At 42.6% G+C, this 16,258-nt stretch overlaps 1 protein-coding gene across 4 annotated transcripts in view; it reads right to left on the reverse strand.

Annotated features, from left to right (window-relative positions):
* The window catches only part of pax5 (paired box 5), a 52,980-nt gene that overhangs the window by 11,060 nt on the left and 25,662 nt on the right, over window positions 1-16,258 (reverse strand). For 2 of the 4 annotated variants that reach the window (XM_030093063.1, XM_030093062.1), the window contains exons 6-7: window positions 11,548-11,648; window positions 3,014-3,146 (exon numbers count right to left, since the gene is read on the reverse strand). In XM_030093063.1, coding sequence (XP_029948923.1) covers window positions 3,014-3,146; window positions 11,548-11,648 — 234 coding nt within the window. Of the gene's footprint in view, window positions 1-3,013; window positions 3,147-11,463; window positions 11,649-16,258 lie in introns of all 4 variants that reach the window. The other 2 variants (XM_030093061.1, XM_030093060.1) reach the window with 1 other exon arrangement.

Raw genomic sequence — 16,258 nt, forward strand, 5'->3', positions numbered from 1 at the left:
TTGCACCACAGGAGTCTGTCTGTGCATGTTTGAGGCGTCTCTCTCCTCCATCACACCTCATTTAAAGCCATAGATCTGGACGACATTTCAGCAGAGAATGATGAAAATCCCTCTTCATTTAAATCACATATGTCTGATGAGGGAGACTATTATATCTACAGAAATGAGTTAAAGCACATTTTACCTCACCCTCTGTCTCTTTGAATGCAGAACATTGATGACATCCTCTTTTTCTTCCTTTTTCATATCTTTGATAGCTCATAATGAATTAGTGATCTCTCATTATTATCCACTGATATCTGCAGTCAAGTAATGTAACAAAAAGCTGTTAATGGTGTTTCAGTCCTTAAGATCAAACCTTTAAGAAATGAATTAAAATCCAAATGTACAGATTCCGGTTGTGCAATGTCTGTCCATCAGAATGGACCAATAGGCTTTATAAGACGCCTCTCATGCTGTCTTGGTCCTACCTGTGAGCAAAATTGGCCGAATAATCAGCAAATGTTTGCTCCACAGCTAGTAAAAGTGCTTATAGACTCCCATCCTCCACTGATATTTAGGCTGTGTTTATCTGTATTAAATTAAGTTTGACTGAGTCTGGTTTATAGAGTCAAGCCATTTTGGTGACCTGTTTTAGCTGCACTATGAAATTAGATAAAAAAAAATCCTTCATTCTCCTCTTGTTTCCTCTGCGTGTTTTTAGTTTGGTTTCCTGCTGACAAAACAGTCCTGCTCTTAGCTCAGAGGTGTTGTATAAAAAATGCATCTTTACACTATTAATCAGTAAAGCCTTAAAAATACCAAGATAGAAACATAACAGAACAACAGTTGTATTTTTTATATCATACAGTCGAACACAAAAATTCAGCGGTTGTTATTAAAATGATCATATTTATTAGGGATGTATCAGCTCCCTGCGTAATCACATTTTGATTTTAATATTTCTTTTACTTCTCACATTTTAGTATTGTAAATCATCAAAGATCTGGCGTTACACTGGCAGCGCCAGCAAACAGAAAACTGGACAGCACATGAATATAACGCGGCTCGGAAGCCATCCTGTGCTCATTTTTCTGTCCTCTTCATTATATATTAGCTCCTTCAACTCTCCCCGCATGTGTTTTTCTCCAGCAGATCCTTTCTTTACTCCAGCCTCCCTCCGTCCCTCTCCGCCTCCTCTCTCCTGTCTCTGCGTAGTAAAGTTTTTCTCGGTGTTTGACGCGACAGCGAGGCATTAGTGCAGACGGGCTACTCATCCGCTCAGGGTCAGTGCACAGGGCAAGGAGGAGAGGGAGGAGAGGGTGGAATAGAGGAGAGATGGACTCTCTACAGCCCAACTTAGAAGGGGCAGACAGGGCCAGATCCTCTGAGGTGTGTGTCTGTGTTTGTGCGCGCACACGTTCGTGCATATGTATGCCGGTTGTATTGATGTATCTGTTCTCCGCAGCTTTACTGTAGAGGTCGGCCGACGACTGCGAGTTAGGGGATGCTTGCTCGCACGCAGCTACAGACGAACACACGTCCTGCGCCTCTCCGTCTCGGCCCTTCACAACAAACAGCCATCAGAGCAACACATGTCAAAGCCGGAGGGATCGCGGGTGAGCGGTGCGTCCCTCCGTGCCTTTGCACTCTTGTCGACTGGATGAAGTTTAGGGTGAAGGAGGAGACCTCGGAAAGGAGAGTGTTGCTCTGCGGTGTGTGTCCGGGGTATCGACACTTCAAACACGCAGTAAGATTGCATCAAACACACAGTCGTCTGATCCTCTAGAGGGAGCTCTGTTCTGAGGGAAATGACAGGCAAGAAAATGCATGCACAATATTCAAAGATGTGTGTGTGTGTGTGTGTGTATGTGAATATAAATGTGTGTGTTTGCATGCATAAGCAGAAATGGAAATTCTCTCTCTCCTCTACTTTCTCTAGCTGTCTCTGTCTCTTTCTCTCCTCCTGCCGTGGGCAGGTAATATTCCTCAGTGGGTTCCAGGAGCAAAAAAAGAACCCAATCCCAGATTTCCCAAATTCCCAGCTCTATGATTCCCCTCATTACAGATGGGAACGTGAATGCCTTGTCCAAGTGCTCCCTGGTCTACTCTTAATTAACCACGGCCTGTCCCAGCGCCCCTAAATGGAGAAACAGGAATAGACGGCGCTCTTTCCTCCATCATCCCACCTTTCTTCTCCTCTTTTCCTTCTCTCCTCTCCTGAGATCCAAAGCACCGAGCTCTTTAAGTACCGACAATCATGGAGCTTCTGAGGCAGACTTAACAGGCTGCTGGCGTACTGTGTGTGTGTGTGTGTGTGTGTGTGTGTATGTGTGTGTGTGTGTGTGTGTGTGTGTGTGTGTGTATTTTTTCCTTCTTTTTTCTTTTCTATCCTGTGGATGTGACTTTTGTTTAAATAGAAAGTATAAAATTGTGTTTATTATGTTTTCAAATGCGTATGATTCATTGGGGGCACTGCTAAACCTCATTAACTAAATGTGATCTGTCAGTTCACCATGTGAAGTAAGGTCACCACGAAGTTTCACACTTGATCATCAGATTATTGTTCCAGATTAAAATTGAAAAATGTAGAAAAGTGAACTTTTCTACTGTTTAAACGGTAAAGAGTGTTAGGATCAAAGAAGCTGATAGAAGCAGTCACAGATACTGAAGGTGTAGACGATGGTGAATTATGAAGCGAACACATTACATCAATAATGGATGAATGCCATGGACTTCTCATTTCCCCCCCCAAAAAATAAGGCTTTCTTTCATAATGAAGAGCTAATGGAATCAATAGCATTACACACTGAGAGCAGATAGGTTATTACCTGCTTCTTTTCATCTAGAAAATGATTTGATTTTTTTCTGTTTTTTTTTTTTTTTTTTTTTTTTACTTTCCTCCACCTCAGGTTAACCTGTCCGCTGTTGTCTGCGTGTTCGGAGTCAGTCTCAACTCTTTTGTTTCTGCTTCCCGTCATTAGTCTGTGATATGGGTAGAAATTCATTCACCAGTCCGTGAAAGCCGTTTTACCTGGAACGAGAGAATAGGACTGTGGGCCGGACACGCTGGCTCCTAACTCCGCCCCTGTGCCCGGATTGGCCAAACTGTTCTTCATCTCATCCAGTCCGCCTGCTAGCGAGGCCATGGCCGAATAATCCGAAGTCTGGAAAACAGCAGGGAGGGGGGAAGAAAGAGTTCAATTATGAACAAATGAAAACCACAACTGTTACTGTGAGCTGCAACGTGAATGCACAGCCGAGCGCTGTGGCGCATACAGCTGTGAGCAATCTGTTCATTATATCCTGCTCCATTTCTAACATGCTGCACCTTCCTCCGAGCAGAGAGCCGGGGAGCTTTTGTGTGAACGCACACACGCGCACACAAACACACAGCGACATACAGAAAAACACCTACAGCAGAGAGTTTATTGATCTGTTTACAAAGACAGGGATTTACTGTACAACTAAGTCCAACAGTCTATAACCACAGGATCAGCGGGCTCCGTCTCTTCATCTCCCTCACTCTCACCGGCACACACGGTCCATACGTCCAACACACACCGCGCTCACACATGGCTGCGTGCACACACTCCCACACACAGTTATATTTACTCACACACATGCACTGTGGCCTTACACAGACCGCGGCTAACACAAAGCCTCCAGCTTCCCCAGATACCAGCAAAAATAAGAACTATGATGATCTCAGCAGACACACACACACACACACACACACACACACACACACGCCAGTGGCTTTTTCACACACACTACAGAGGCTGTAAACCACACAGAGCTTTGGAATCTGAAGTGACAAAGCAAAATGTGGAACTTTTCTGGCTGTACTGTGTTTATGCATTGTGTAATATTTAATACATATTATGAAAATCAATAGGAGAACAAAAGAAAAGTAAAGTGGTTGTTTAGCTAATATGTCTGACCTGAGTCCATAAAGTATTGCTCACTGTTCACTCAAGTAATCTGTTTTGCAACAAACAGTAGATTCTGACCTTTAGATCAACAAAGATCACTCAGACAGTCTGTGAAGCAGCTTCTTCAACAGATCCAGTCAGCTCGATGGACGGATAATGGAAACTGTCCGCTCACCTGTGTGTGACCCCAACACACAGCCATGACCCATCCATCCTCATTCCACTCCCAGCTCCGTGTGTGTGAGTGTGTGTGTATGAGTGTGTGAGTGTTGATTTAAAGCGATGGTGATGACAAACATAAAGAATCTCAAGGATGATGACATCTGTGCGTGTGTGTGTGTGTGTGTGTGTGTGTGTGTGTGTGTGTGTGTGTGTGTGTGTGTGTGTGTGTGTGTGTGTGCGCGCGCGCGCGCGCGTGAGTCAGGGTTGCCAATCCATCACATGGCAGCCACACACACTTCCACCTGGGCAGATTTGTCAATTAACCTCACACAAACCTCCGGTTTGCTGTGCGCAGTGTGCCTGGTGAATGCAGTCCCTCCGGTGATGCCGCAGCCTTCATTAAGTGTCCTCAGCGCAGCGTGTTCGCTCAATCTGCTCAGCACAAGAGCAACTGCACACAAAGCTCTTTACGGGGTTTAACTCGGCAATTCTGCCCTGTGCTGCAGAGTTATGTCATCATGAATGTTTCGCAGGCTTCTGCAGTGTATTAATAAGCCTTCCAGCAGGAAGACATTCTGACCAGGCAGCCTGACCTCCTGTATGCCGTCAAAATGAAATTACAGCAAGATCTAGTATCCTCATGAGTGAAAGACAAGTTCCTTTAGAGTAATTAAGTATTTTTACATACATAAGTTGAATCTTTATATTTACTTTTGAAGTTTTGTCATTAAATATTTATCATGAAGCATCTTTTGGAAAAATTAGAGAAATATATCTCAGGATATATATTTCAGGTTTCACAGGTTGTGATTTTCACCCTGCAAATTGCAAACTGCAAAGTATTTTCAACCAACAAACTGTTCCCAATATAGTGTGTTGGAAGCATTATTGGTTTGGACAAAAAGTGTCAAAAACATTTTAATATGTTTTGATAGTATTTAGGAAATGATCATTGAAACAGTTACGGGAACATTAAAGCCTGGACATCTCAAAGCAATTGAATCAGGTCTGCTGGTCAAATGCCTAGAAAGTCATTGTGTGTGTGTGTGTGTGTGTGTGTGTGTGTGTGTGTGTGTGTGTGTGTGTGTGTGTGTGTGTGTGTGTGTGTACACTAATGGCACCAATCAGAATTTCCTTTAGGTGATGAGGTGAGCGTTTCGCGCTGACCCTTTTAATACGTCTGCATCTGTGTGTGTGTGGATGTGTAAGTGTAGGCGTGTGTTTGTGCTCACTGACCTCTTAAACACCCCTGTGCTCGTCAGCGCACAACACAACCACTGGACTGTGACCTGCCAAATAAGAGCTTACTACAGATCTCCCCCCCTTTCTCTCTCTCTCTCTCTCTCTCTCTCTCTCTGTATCTATCCCTCTCTCTCTCTCTCTGTCTCTATCCCTCTTTCTCGCTCTCTCATGTTTGACTTCACATTTTTTTAAGCCCCTTTTTGTCTTACATCACACCCATCACACCTGTAGTTTTTTGTTTTTAACCCAATCATTCATTCTATCCCAGCAACGCCTCCCTCCCTCTCTCCTCCTCACTTGGCCACACTCTGTCTTATTATAATGGCATCTAATATTTCCATGTATCCATGTGTAAATGGGGGCCAGGCGGCAGCGGCAGAGAAGAAGGGGTCTGCCGTGGTAATTGGCCATGATGAAGTTTGGCCAGTGGGGTGACAGGCCTGCTAAGGAAGATGGATCATTCTCATTCGCCCCCGTAAATGTTGTCAATTCCAGCGCTCATACAACGCCATCAGCCCTCATCAAAGAGGAGGGACGCAGCTGCCGGGCTGCGGAGGGGTTGGGTTTTGGGGGTTGGTGGTGCCGGGTGGGGAGGAGTTGAATGGGGCGGGATGGAAGGTTAGGAGAAAAGGTGCCAGAGGAAGCCTGGTACCGAGAGAGTAGGTCAAAAGCAGAAACGAGCTTGAAGGAAGAACATCTGGACAGGGGGAACAAAGGAAGGACAAGAGATGGAAGTGAGAAGATTAAAGAAAGCAGACTGCAGGATGAACGACAAAGAGAATATTGTATCAGACTTCACCAAAAAAGTCTTACTTCTGAGAGGATTTAGTCATGAGACAACCTCGAGTCGAGTAACGTGAAGAAACGATGAAACTACCTCTATCTTTGATCAGCGGTCTTCATGTAAACTTGGTCTTTTTTTGCATTTTATCAATAAACTGACCTAAACTGTTAACTTGGAGCTACTTTAGGCCATCATACAACAATTTCAGAATTAAAAATCTGTCAGTCAGCGGAAGTAAATAACATTCCAGGTCGTAAAGCACAAAAGCAACACATCAGTAAATCATATTTATTTGTTGCTGTACTTGGTCTAAATCTCATGCACACACACACAGATGCGTGCACACACACAGCAGGCTGGTCTGCTGACTCAGATGTAGGCAGGTAATGGTTTGGTCCAAATTTCACATCAATAACAGATGAGGTCTAAACGGGACACCCACAAACACACGCAACACACACATGCGCGCACACACACACACACACATCCAGTTGGCTTGCAGCATTTGCATAATAGTATTTCCCCTTTTCCTCCTTTCTCCAAATAGCTCCCGGTTTCTCCATCTCCCACTCCATGCGCCACACTGTCTTGTGTAGTCCTGATGGAAAAAGGCTTGACTATAAACAAATACAATTCCCTCAGTGGCCCACAAACTGAGACAGGGATTGCGGGGAAGGAATTTATCTGTGCTCAAACTGAGCGTGGCAGCAGCGGGGAGGATATTCATTTCCAGACAGACGACCCACATGGACCTCAACTCTGGGGAGACGCCGCAAAACTTAATACATTTCCAGTCAAAAATTGGGTTAGCATTTCTTCTTCAGTAATCAAGGTGGTTAAAATTGCACTGATGATTAATCATTGTTTCTAGACCGGGACTCTATTTGAAGAGAAGTAATTAAACACTTGCAAATCAGTCATTTTTGTTTATTCTGTGATTTTTTTTTTTTTTTTTTTTTTCCTGTAAGCAAATCTTCTAGAAAAATCAAAACCAGTAATAAAGTCGTCATCCTCAAAAGTGACAATACTTAATGGCAAGCAGACACTGATTTACTTACAGGAAATACAAAAGATTTGAGGAAGAAGGTTCAAGTTTAGAGTTTTACTTGCTTTCGGGTTCCTGGTCCTTTCCAGGATTTCTGTACCTTTTCTTTTGTGTTTTTGCTGTTTTAATTAAACGCTTATGAAGCTGTTGCTGTCTAAAATGTTGAAAAAGGAAAAAGTTGAAAAGGAAAATCAGAAATGTGAAAAATAAGAGTGTTAAAAAAAGATGAGCTGGCACAAAATGGAAGCAGAGTACTGTAATTACTTTATATTAAAAAAATGATGCCATATTGCAGACTTCTTTTTGCAGCAGATGAAGGTGGTGCACAGCAGTGTAGCGATTGGGATGCTTATGTTTTATCTATTTTGTGCATGAGGATCTGTCATTGTGAGACTTGCATGTTCTCCCTGTGTGCAGGCTCTTACCTGGTTCTCCTGTTTCCTTTAAGCGTACAGTCACATGCATGTTATATGAATCTGTATTTCTAAAATGTCTGTCGGTGTGAACATGTTGTTGTTGTTGTTGTGTTGTTGAGAGTCGAACGTAGCTATTTCGTGTTGAAGCCGGATGGCTGGAAAGTGAGTGTGTTATTATCAAATATCAGCCGCGCTCGATGTGGTTTCGTTTGAATCGGTTATTCGCACACAGTGGGCCAATATAAACTGCACTCTGTCCTTGAGATCAAGGCTGACTAGAGCTGTCAGAGATGATGCTGCAAACAGAGCATTGGCATGAAACGGTCTGTTTATAGATCCCACGTAAGTAAAGTTAGGACTCTGTCAGCCTTTTTTGTTTCCCTGTATACCAGTATAACCCACTGGTCGGGACTGGGACGGGCATTTGGACCCAGGGCGGCGCTGATGAGTGGGGGCGCCGTCAGCCCGACTGATTTATCACCTGGGTAATAGGAAGTGATTGAAGGGAAATTCAAATGAACTCTCTCTGACAGGCACACATGCATACACACATACGAGCACGCACACATAAATTAATAGCGCGGCTTAATAGACTACAGGGAGAGGAGGAACAAGAGCAGGAGAGGGAGATGAGATAAAAGGATGGCTTGTTAGTGAAGAAAGATAGAGAAAAGGTCTGAGACAAACTGGATATAAAGAGTAACTACTGGTGACAGATAAAATAAGATTTGCTTGTGGAACGTGAGCAATTTTACTTTTTGTCTATTCAAGTTGGATCAGGGAAATAATAAATGAGGCTTGAATTTCTGTGCCACAGCGCTTAAAATACTAAGGAGCTTGATTTTAAGCACTGAAATCACAACATGTTAGTGAATCTTGTGCTGTTCAAACCTGAAAGTGAGCCCCTCACACCTTTTTGTTTTTCACTTTTTTCTCACTCCCTCGCCTCACGCTGTCTGAAATGCAGCCCTTGAACAATACAACCAGCAGGGCCAAGTCTGTCACTCGCTTTTAGGAATGTCAGTCACAGCGCAACGTGACCCTCCTTGACCGCAACCCCACCAATCTTGGCTCCCACACACACACAAACACACACACATACCTTGATCCACATACCAAAGAGGCTGAGCAGTGGCTGTCAGTCTGTCATTGTTAAGGGTGTGACTGTCAATCATTCCCTCTGGGAAAAGGAGGGGTTGGCGGAGGTGGAGGGACAGATACTGATGTGGATTTGTGTGTGTGTGTGTCTGTGTGTGTGTGCATTGGGATCTCTCCGTAATGCAGTTCCAAAAGCCAGTTTGACCCCACCTCGACCTGCAGTTTAAAGGCACTACCCCAGACTGCGACCCCAGTGGCTTGACTGGGCTCAGACAGGACACTGATCTATGAATCATGGGTATTATCGTCTTGAGACTATAGAGCTACTCCGGCCAATCCCTGTCGACCTCTCGCCCTGTGCCACTCCAGTCCCCGTGTCGGTCAGCGGGAAGAGAATGGGTTAAAAAGCCAAACTCTGCCCTGTAGGTCTAAGGCTGCAACCTATTTGTGTTTCCTTTTACTATTTCTCCACTAAAGTGTATTTGTCCTCTTGCCCTTGACACTGGCTGAATAAATAAACAGAAGCGGGGTTATGTTTTAAGATTGCGGAAACAAAAGTGTCATTTTGAGACATTGGCAAAATATTCTTCCTAATTTTGACCGGAGGGCCGCGGATTAGGAGGCATTTGAGAGAATGTAGAGAGAATGCAAATGATAGCTTGTTGTCATTTTGTTATTCAGCGTACCACTTACACCTGTCTATTCCACTCACATTTACATTAATTTACTGCTGGGAAAGGGCGAGAGGTCAATTTCAATGCAACATTAAGACAACGCAGATGCCTCTTTTCTCGCTCTAGGTTTTCTCTTCTTTTTTTTCATTTCTGACATGCCAGGAGCATGCATACGCTGTATGTACCTCAGGAGACGCATCAAGCTGCCAACAGCTCTATCTTCCTCCCCGAGCAGCAGGAAGTGAGGTCATAATGACAGCCTGGTCAATACGCTCATTAACCCCTGCCGTGCGACCGGATTAGAGTAACGTCAATACAGCAGGCCTGACTGGGTCTCATCACACCATCAGATCAGTCGCTCACTGCTGTCCGTCAAGCATAAAGAAAAAGAAAAGAACAATCTCATGCTGACATTTTCAGATCAACTGCGTTGTTTGTGTGTTGTTTTTGAAGGTTGAATTTTGCTGTGCGATGTGACCAGTTTTATTTGCTGGTAGTTTGGCATGGCATGGCATGGCAAGGCATAGCAGGCAGGCTTTTAAGCTCAAAGCACAGAGAAGTGATCCACACGGCGGTCAGAGAAAGAATCAGGCATGTAGGTGAAGTGAAGATCTGCCAAGTCAGCGGCACAAGATTGCATCTGTACCAGGATGTACCGTCATGGAAATAGGAAAACCACACATCAGTAGAAGAAAGTTCTCTCTGTGTTCATTGCTTACTTGAACTCTCTTGACATTTCAGTAGCAGTGGTCAGACTGAGTGTGCCGTTCACACACTTCGGTTCACCAGAAGCAAAAAAAAAATGTTTCATTTAGTTTGCATTGCTCTCCTTTTTAATCCTGTTGCACTCAGAGCTGAGACCAAACGCTTCACCATTTGATCTTTAGAGAACCTAAGAATTCTAGCTCTAGAATGTGATGTCAGATCCATAATTTGTTTATTTATGTAAAAGTTTGTCAGTACTGCTACTGGAGACACTGTAACCAGGGTCGCTGTTGGATGATCAACAATAAATGCAGGTACATCAGTTTTATCATGTTGCTTGGTTTTACATTGTGTTTTTGGTATTTGTCTTCCTCGAGAATAGGTTTGTGTATTTAGATTAAAGCTGTTAGAAAATGACACTCTGAATAAACTTAATGTTGACTCGATCATCTGTGATGGTTAGCATTAAGGTAATTTTCATAAACTACAAAAGTAAACTAAACAAAGTGAAAACTTTCCATCAACCAGTCCAAGACACTTGCTCTCATCTGTTTCATCCATTAGACTACTAGCTGCGGTTGGTGCTTTAGTATGATCAGTGTGCTGAGAGATAAAAAGAAAGTTCCCATGTGCACAGAGAAATATTTCATCCTAAATTTGTAAAATAAAGCATGATTAAATGTGTGCTGTGATTCTTTGAAATTAATGCATTACAGTTACAGCTCTTGTCTTCTTACCTAAATTTGAATTAATTTTGTTATTGTTTATCCATATAAATGTAACTAGAACTTGACTTATTACTTCAAATTGTGTAATCACTATGATCGTTTCCCCAAAACTCCACACACTGGTCCTTTAACACCGCTGGATGTTGGAGCCGGAAGTTATGCATGGTCAAATAATGTCTTGTTTTGGGTATCATTAAATCTATATTTGATTCTGCAGTGGATATTCATGTTGTCACGATGTAATGTCACTGTGGTTAAGTTGATCAAAAATCTGTCAAATTTTATCCTGGTATATTGTGCTAAAACCAGAATGTATCAGATTTCAGATACCAAGGAGTTTCTTGTTAGTTCATTTTTGCTTTTCGTCTTTTTGGAACAACAAAAAAATATATGTGTAGGATACCACCACACTTATTTTTATCATCTTTATACTCAGGGAGAAATGTTACAACAAACATACTATTGAAGTATTAGAAATCAACATTGGACTGAACTTGGCTGAGCTCAGCAGTAACACTGGATATCTGACTGGTCAACAGACCAACTGTGAGCTAAAAGGCTGCACTTTATCTGGTGGGCCATGAGGTGCCGCCACACAAACCAGCCTTTGCCTCCTGCTTTCACCCTGCTTTTCATCAAATCCCACTTTCCAAACTAAGCCTCAGCCCATAGCCTGCGAGATGCCTTGCCCTTACCTTGCCAGAGTCAGCGCTCACATAGAGGTCAGAGCTGGATTGGATTGGACAGGACGGCTGTCTGTCAAAGAGGCGGTCCAGTACCTCGATCTGCTGCGGCGAGAACAGCTCCCCCCTCATCTGCTTTCTCAGGAAATCCCGACCACTGTGGCCATGCCCATTGGCCAGTGGCGACTCCTGCAAGCCTGCGTAGAAAGGACAACAGCAAGGTTAGGAGGACTGTTAATTCATGATATTCATTGACTTCATTTGGGCAGAACGAAAATCTCGGTCAACTGGTTTGCATAAAATGCAGGGATGGGGGAAGGCACGGCGATACAAATCAGGACAAATGTGAAACGAAAAGTCAGTGAACTCAGATGAACTCCAGTGAACTGGTCTCAGACTGAGGGACTTCTTCGATGGTGGAGAGTCCGGGAAAATGCTACACAAATGCAATCCATTACAAAGCATATGCTGCCTCTCCTCCTTGATCTCTCAAAAGTAGCTTCTCTCCTCTCATATATATACACACAGTTCTTGTCGTATCACTCATACACACACAGACACACAAATATATATTGCTGCAGTATCAGTATTAGACTGTGAGCTCTCGTATCCTGCAGTTATTGCAAAGCTGAGGGACTGAACGAGACAATTATAAGAACTCTGAAGAGTCGCGGCCCACAAATGATTAGAAAAGAGAGAACGAGCGAAAAAGATAAAGAGAAAAAGGGGATGAGGGTGAAAATCCCCCGCTATAGAGCCAATTCATTGCTCCAAACCGCTCCTGAGAGCCTATTTTAGTCCTGGGGGTCACTGTGTGTTTGGTGTGTGAAAGTGTGCGTATTTGTGTGAATGTGTGTCCGGGGTAGTGATATGACGGACGGGTGAAGAGGGGGAGGGGGCTGTCAAATATATATATATTTTTCTCTTTTTTTTCCATTTGGACTGAAAATACAGATTCATTTGTGCCAGATTGTAGTCTCAAAGAATAAGCAGAATGAAAGAAAGAAAATAGAGAAGGACGGGCGTAAAGTAAGTAAAAAAAAATAGAAATTTTACAACAATTGTTTCAGTGCGATCGCATTTAATATCATCTAATTGTTTTTAACCTCATTTGGGTTTTATAGTAGTTTTTAGATTGATCCCAAATCAATGATGGAAATATAGATGCTTTTTCACTGATTAAGGTTTGTTGGCCAGTTTTCACCTTAAAAGCTCCTTAAGTCAATTAATAAACTAGCTGTGGACGTTTAGCTATAATGAGCACTTGTCTGCATTCACTTGTGTAATTATCAAGATCTTGACAGGAGATCCTGTATCCGTGCCACTGATTATTGGAAAAATCTTCGATTGGCTGTGGTTGACGGAGTGACGGACACTCATAAAACCTCTTTGTCTGATTGTTTACTATGTCTTTGTGTAAGTGTAGAAATCCGACCCTCTTGAGGAGGAGATCGTTTTTGATTCTTGGGTGGTTGATTGTACAATATTTTAAGAATACAGGCCTGATATGCTGAAGGTTTGCATGTATGAAATGATGCACACACACGCAAGTGGAAGCCGGTCTGCTAATGGGATTGTGCAGCGTGCAAAATACGTAACATGCATGATTAATTTAGCATGTTTACCTTACAGATATGGAATATTGGGCATGTGTTCCAATGCTGCTGTATTCAGAGGCACTTTCACAGCCAGACTGCCACAACTTTTATTTGCAGACTTCGTGATAAATTATTTTCTAAGTTGTATCATTTTCAGTTCTTGCAATATTTCTAAATATTTTCTGTTGCTTTTCTTTGTCCCATAGTTCTGGCTTTATTTGTAATCCACAGATTGTGGTTTTATTTTTTTTCCATTTAATGCAAATTTTCTGTGACACTCTGATATGTCTGACCATGACGGGAGAAACGCAAGAAAACAAACCGTAGTAATACTGTTTCCATCAGATCACTTTAGTGGACTCAAAGCCCTCATGTTTTTTGTTACTTGATGTTGTTGACTTTTAATTTGCATGCCAATGAAAAACAGCTATTTATCCAGATTTATACTGGATGTATGTAAATCAGGTCCGATATTACAAAGGTTTTTCTTCCCTTTATTATTGATCGTTTGACTACAACCTTTTGCTTCATACAAGGCGGCTTGATGGGTGACTGTGGCTCCGTTGGTGGACTGGTCTCTCAATCGGAAAGTTGCAGGTTCAGTTCTACATGTCGAAATGTCCTTGAGCAAAACGCTTAACCCCACATTGCTCGTGATGGATGGATTGAGAAAAAATATCTATAGCTTTTTACCATTTAATCTTTAGACTTAAACATTGTTGAATTGAGTGGCATTAAAGGAAGCAGATCAACATCAAAAATTTTCAATCTATCCATCCGACTATACATTCATCCATCTTTAAAAATAAACAGTATTAAGTGAGCACCGAGAAACTCATGCATAAAATACATTGTTAAATTTTGACCAAACCTTAAAAAAAATACTTAAAATAAATGATTAGAAACAATAAAATGTTGATTGTGTCAACATTGTACAGTACAATACAGTACAATATGCTTTATTGTCCCACTTAGAGAAATTTGTCTTGGACTCAGCAGCTGTGCCATAAATGCCTTGACAGCCACAAAGACATCTCCACTACAATTAAAAAACATTATTGCACATAATGCATACCTGTGCAGAGTTTGCATATTCTCCCTGTGTGAGTGCATTTTCCTCCAATTACTCCGGCTTCCTCCCACAGCCAAAAGAAGATGCATATGAGGTTAACTGGTGACCCTAAATTGCCCCGAGGTGTGACTATGAGTGTGTGTTTGTCTGTCTCTCTGCGTTTGCCCTGTGATGGACGGGTGACTGTCCAGGGTGTTTCCTGCCCTCGCCCACAGTTCTCTGGGATTGGCTCTGGTTCTCCACGACCCTGAGCAGGATTAAGCGGTATGGAAGATGGATGGATGGATGGGTGGACATCGGTAGCAGTTGACATAGATGGAAGAGAATTGATGAGTTTGGTTCACAGTAATCTCACTTGAATTTCCCATCAATATTTGTTCATTTTCAACCTTCCAGTCTTCAAACCTGTTTGTTCCATTTTGACATAATTGGATCAAGTGAGATTTCAGCTGAAATTGGTTGAAATGCTGCGTAAACCAAGAACAACACGTCAACAACCAACACAAGTTCTTTTTTTTCATGTTCGTATACAGTTGCATTATGTTTTAAAGTCAGTGCAATGTTTTCTCAGGGTTTTTTTTTAACTGAAGTAATCTTCCCATGTACAGATTAATCACAAACTGGAAATCTTCAAAGCATAATCCCAGATTTTACAATAACTTCAAGGGTTGGAGTCCTCCTTTGAGGAGTTGTTAAGAAAACAAAAATTTGATGCGTGTGAACAAAACTATAGTAGTTAGATCAAAGTTTAATGAGAAAAGCTGCCAATGTGCGGTTTGGTGAGAAACCTTCTCTATTTTGACTTTTTGGGGCCCATGCTCCGTCTTGACACTGAATAAAAGCTAGAAACTGTGAAAAAAAATTGGTGTAAGTTTGCATTGAACACTTTGCATGGCATCTGTGACCGTGTGTCTCTGCGTGCATGCATTTATGTGTACATGTGTTTCTGAGACTAACATTTTAAAGCACTTTAAGTGAAAAAATGCTGTTCATTTGCCGTACATTTTCAGTGTTTTGTGAATTTACAAGGAATAATCGGATATTTAAAGACACAGTGATCACCAATTTCACAGTTTTAGGTTAGTTTTATGCTAAAATTGATCACACAATGGTTCTCCAAGCGCATCATTGATGTTCTTCGTGTATTCTGAAGGCTTGCAGTAAAAGTTACATCTTCGACTCGTATCTAGCCGACACTGAAAGACGAGTGTGCAACTCACAAAAACCTCTCGATACGTTTTCACAACACAAAACCTCTTTCACCCACTCTCTCACAAACACACTCCTTGATCATAATCTCTCTTTCACTCGCACACACACACACACACACTCATATACAGATGCCGGTAGCAGTGTGAGTGTATGGTCCAGGTCTCTGGTGACAGACCAATCAGAGGGGAGATAAAGCCGGTATGATGCTTTAGCCTGGTAACCCACGGCAACCCATTTAATCCCACCGGCCAGTCCCCATGATGGAATTCAATTGATCAATCATGTAGCTCTGATGGCACCATTTCAGCCAGCTTATTGCTTTCTGCTTTCTCTGTTGCGCGCACACACACACACACACACACACACACACACACACACACACACACACACACACACACACACACACACACACACACACACACTGAAAGACTGACCCAAACCTGTCATGGTGGAACATCCACAAAGGACCGCAGAGTGACAGGATGAAGAAGGACCTACTGTAATCAAGCAGTAAGAACAAAGCTCTTAACTTATGATAATCAGTGTTGTCCGTTTATCTGAATGAATGTGTGTAAGTGTGCATGCGTGTGCATGTTTCTATGGCTGTGGGTGTGGGTGGGTGTGCGACTTGATATCCGGCTGGTCTCATTGTATCCGTGGATGGGTAAAGAAACTCATTGCCGTGACGGGTTAAATCCTATTCACTGTTGGACACACAGGCACGCACACACACACACACACACACACACACACACACACACACACACACACGCAGCTGCCTCTATCTCTGTGATTCAGTCTCAGAAGGGAAATGCTTCTCTTCCCTCTTTTTCAGAGCAGAACAAAACAAACAATGAGCCCTTATTGTTCTCTCCTTTCTGCCTTTTTTTCCTCTTCCGCCTTCTCCGTCTCTCTCTCTCTCTCT

The sequence above is a fragment of the Salarias fasciatus genome, chromosome 6 (assembly GCF_902148845.1).
Source record: "Salarias fasciatus chromosome 6, fSalaFa1.1, whole genome shotgun sequence".
NCBI lineage: Eukaryota > Metazoa > Chordata > Actinopteri > Blenniiformes > Blenniidae > Salarias > Salarias fasciatus.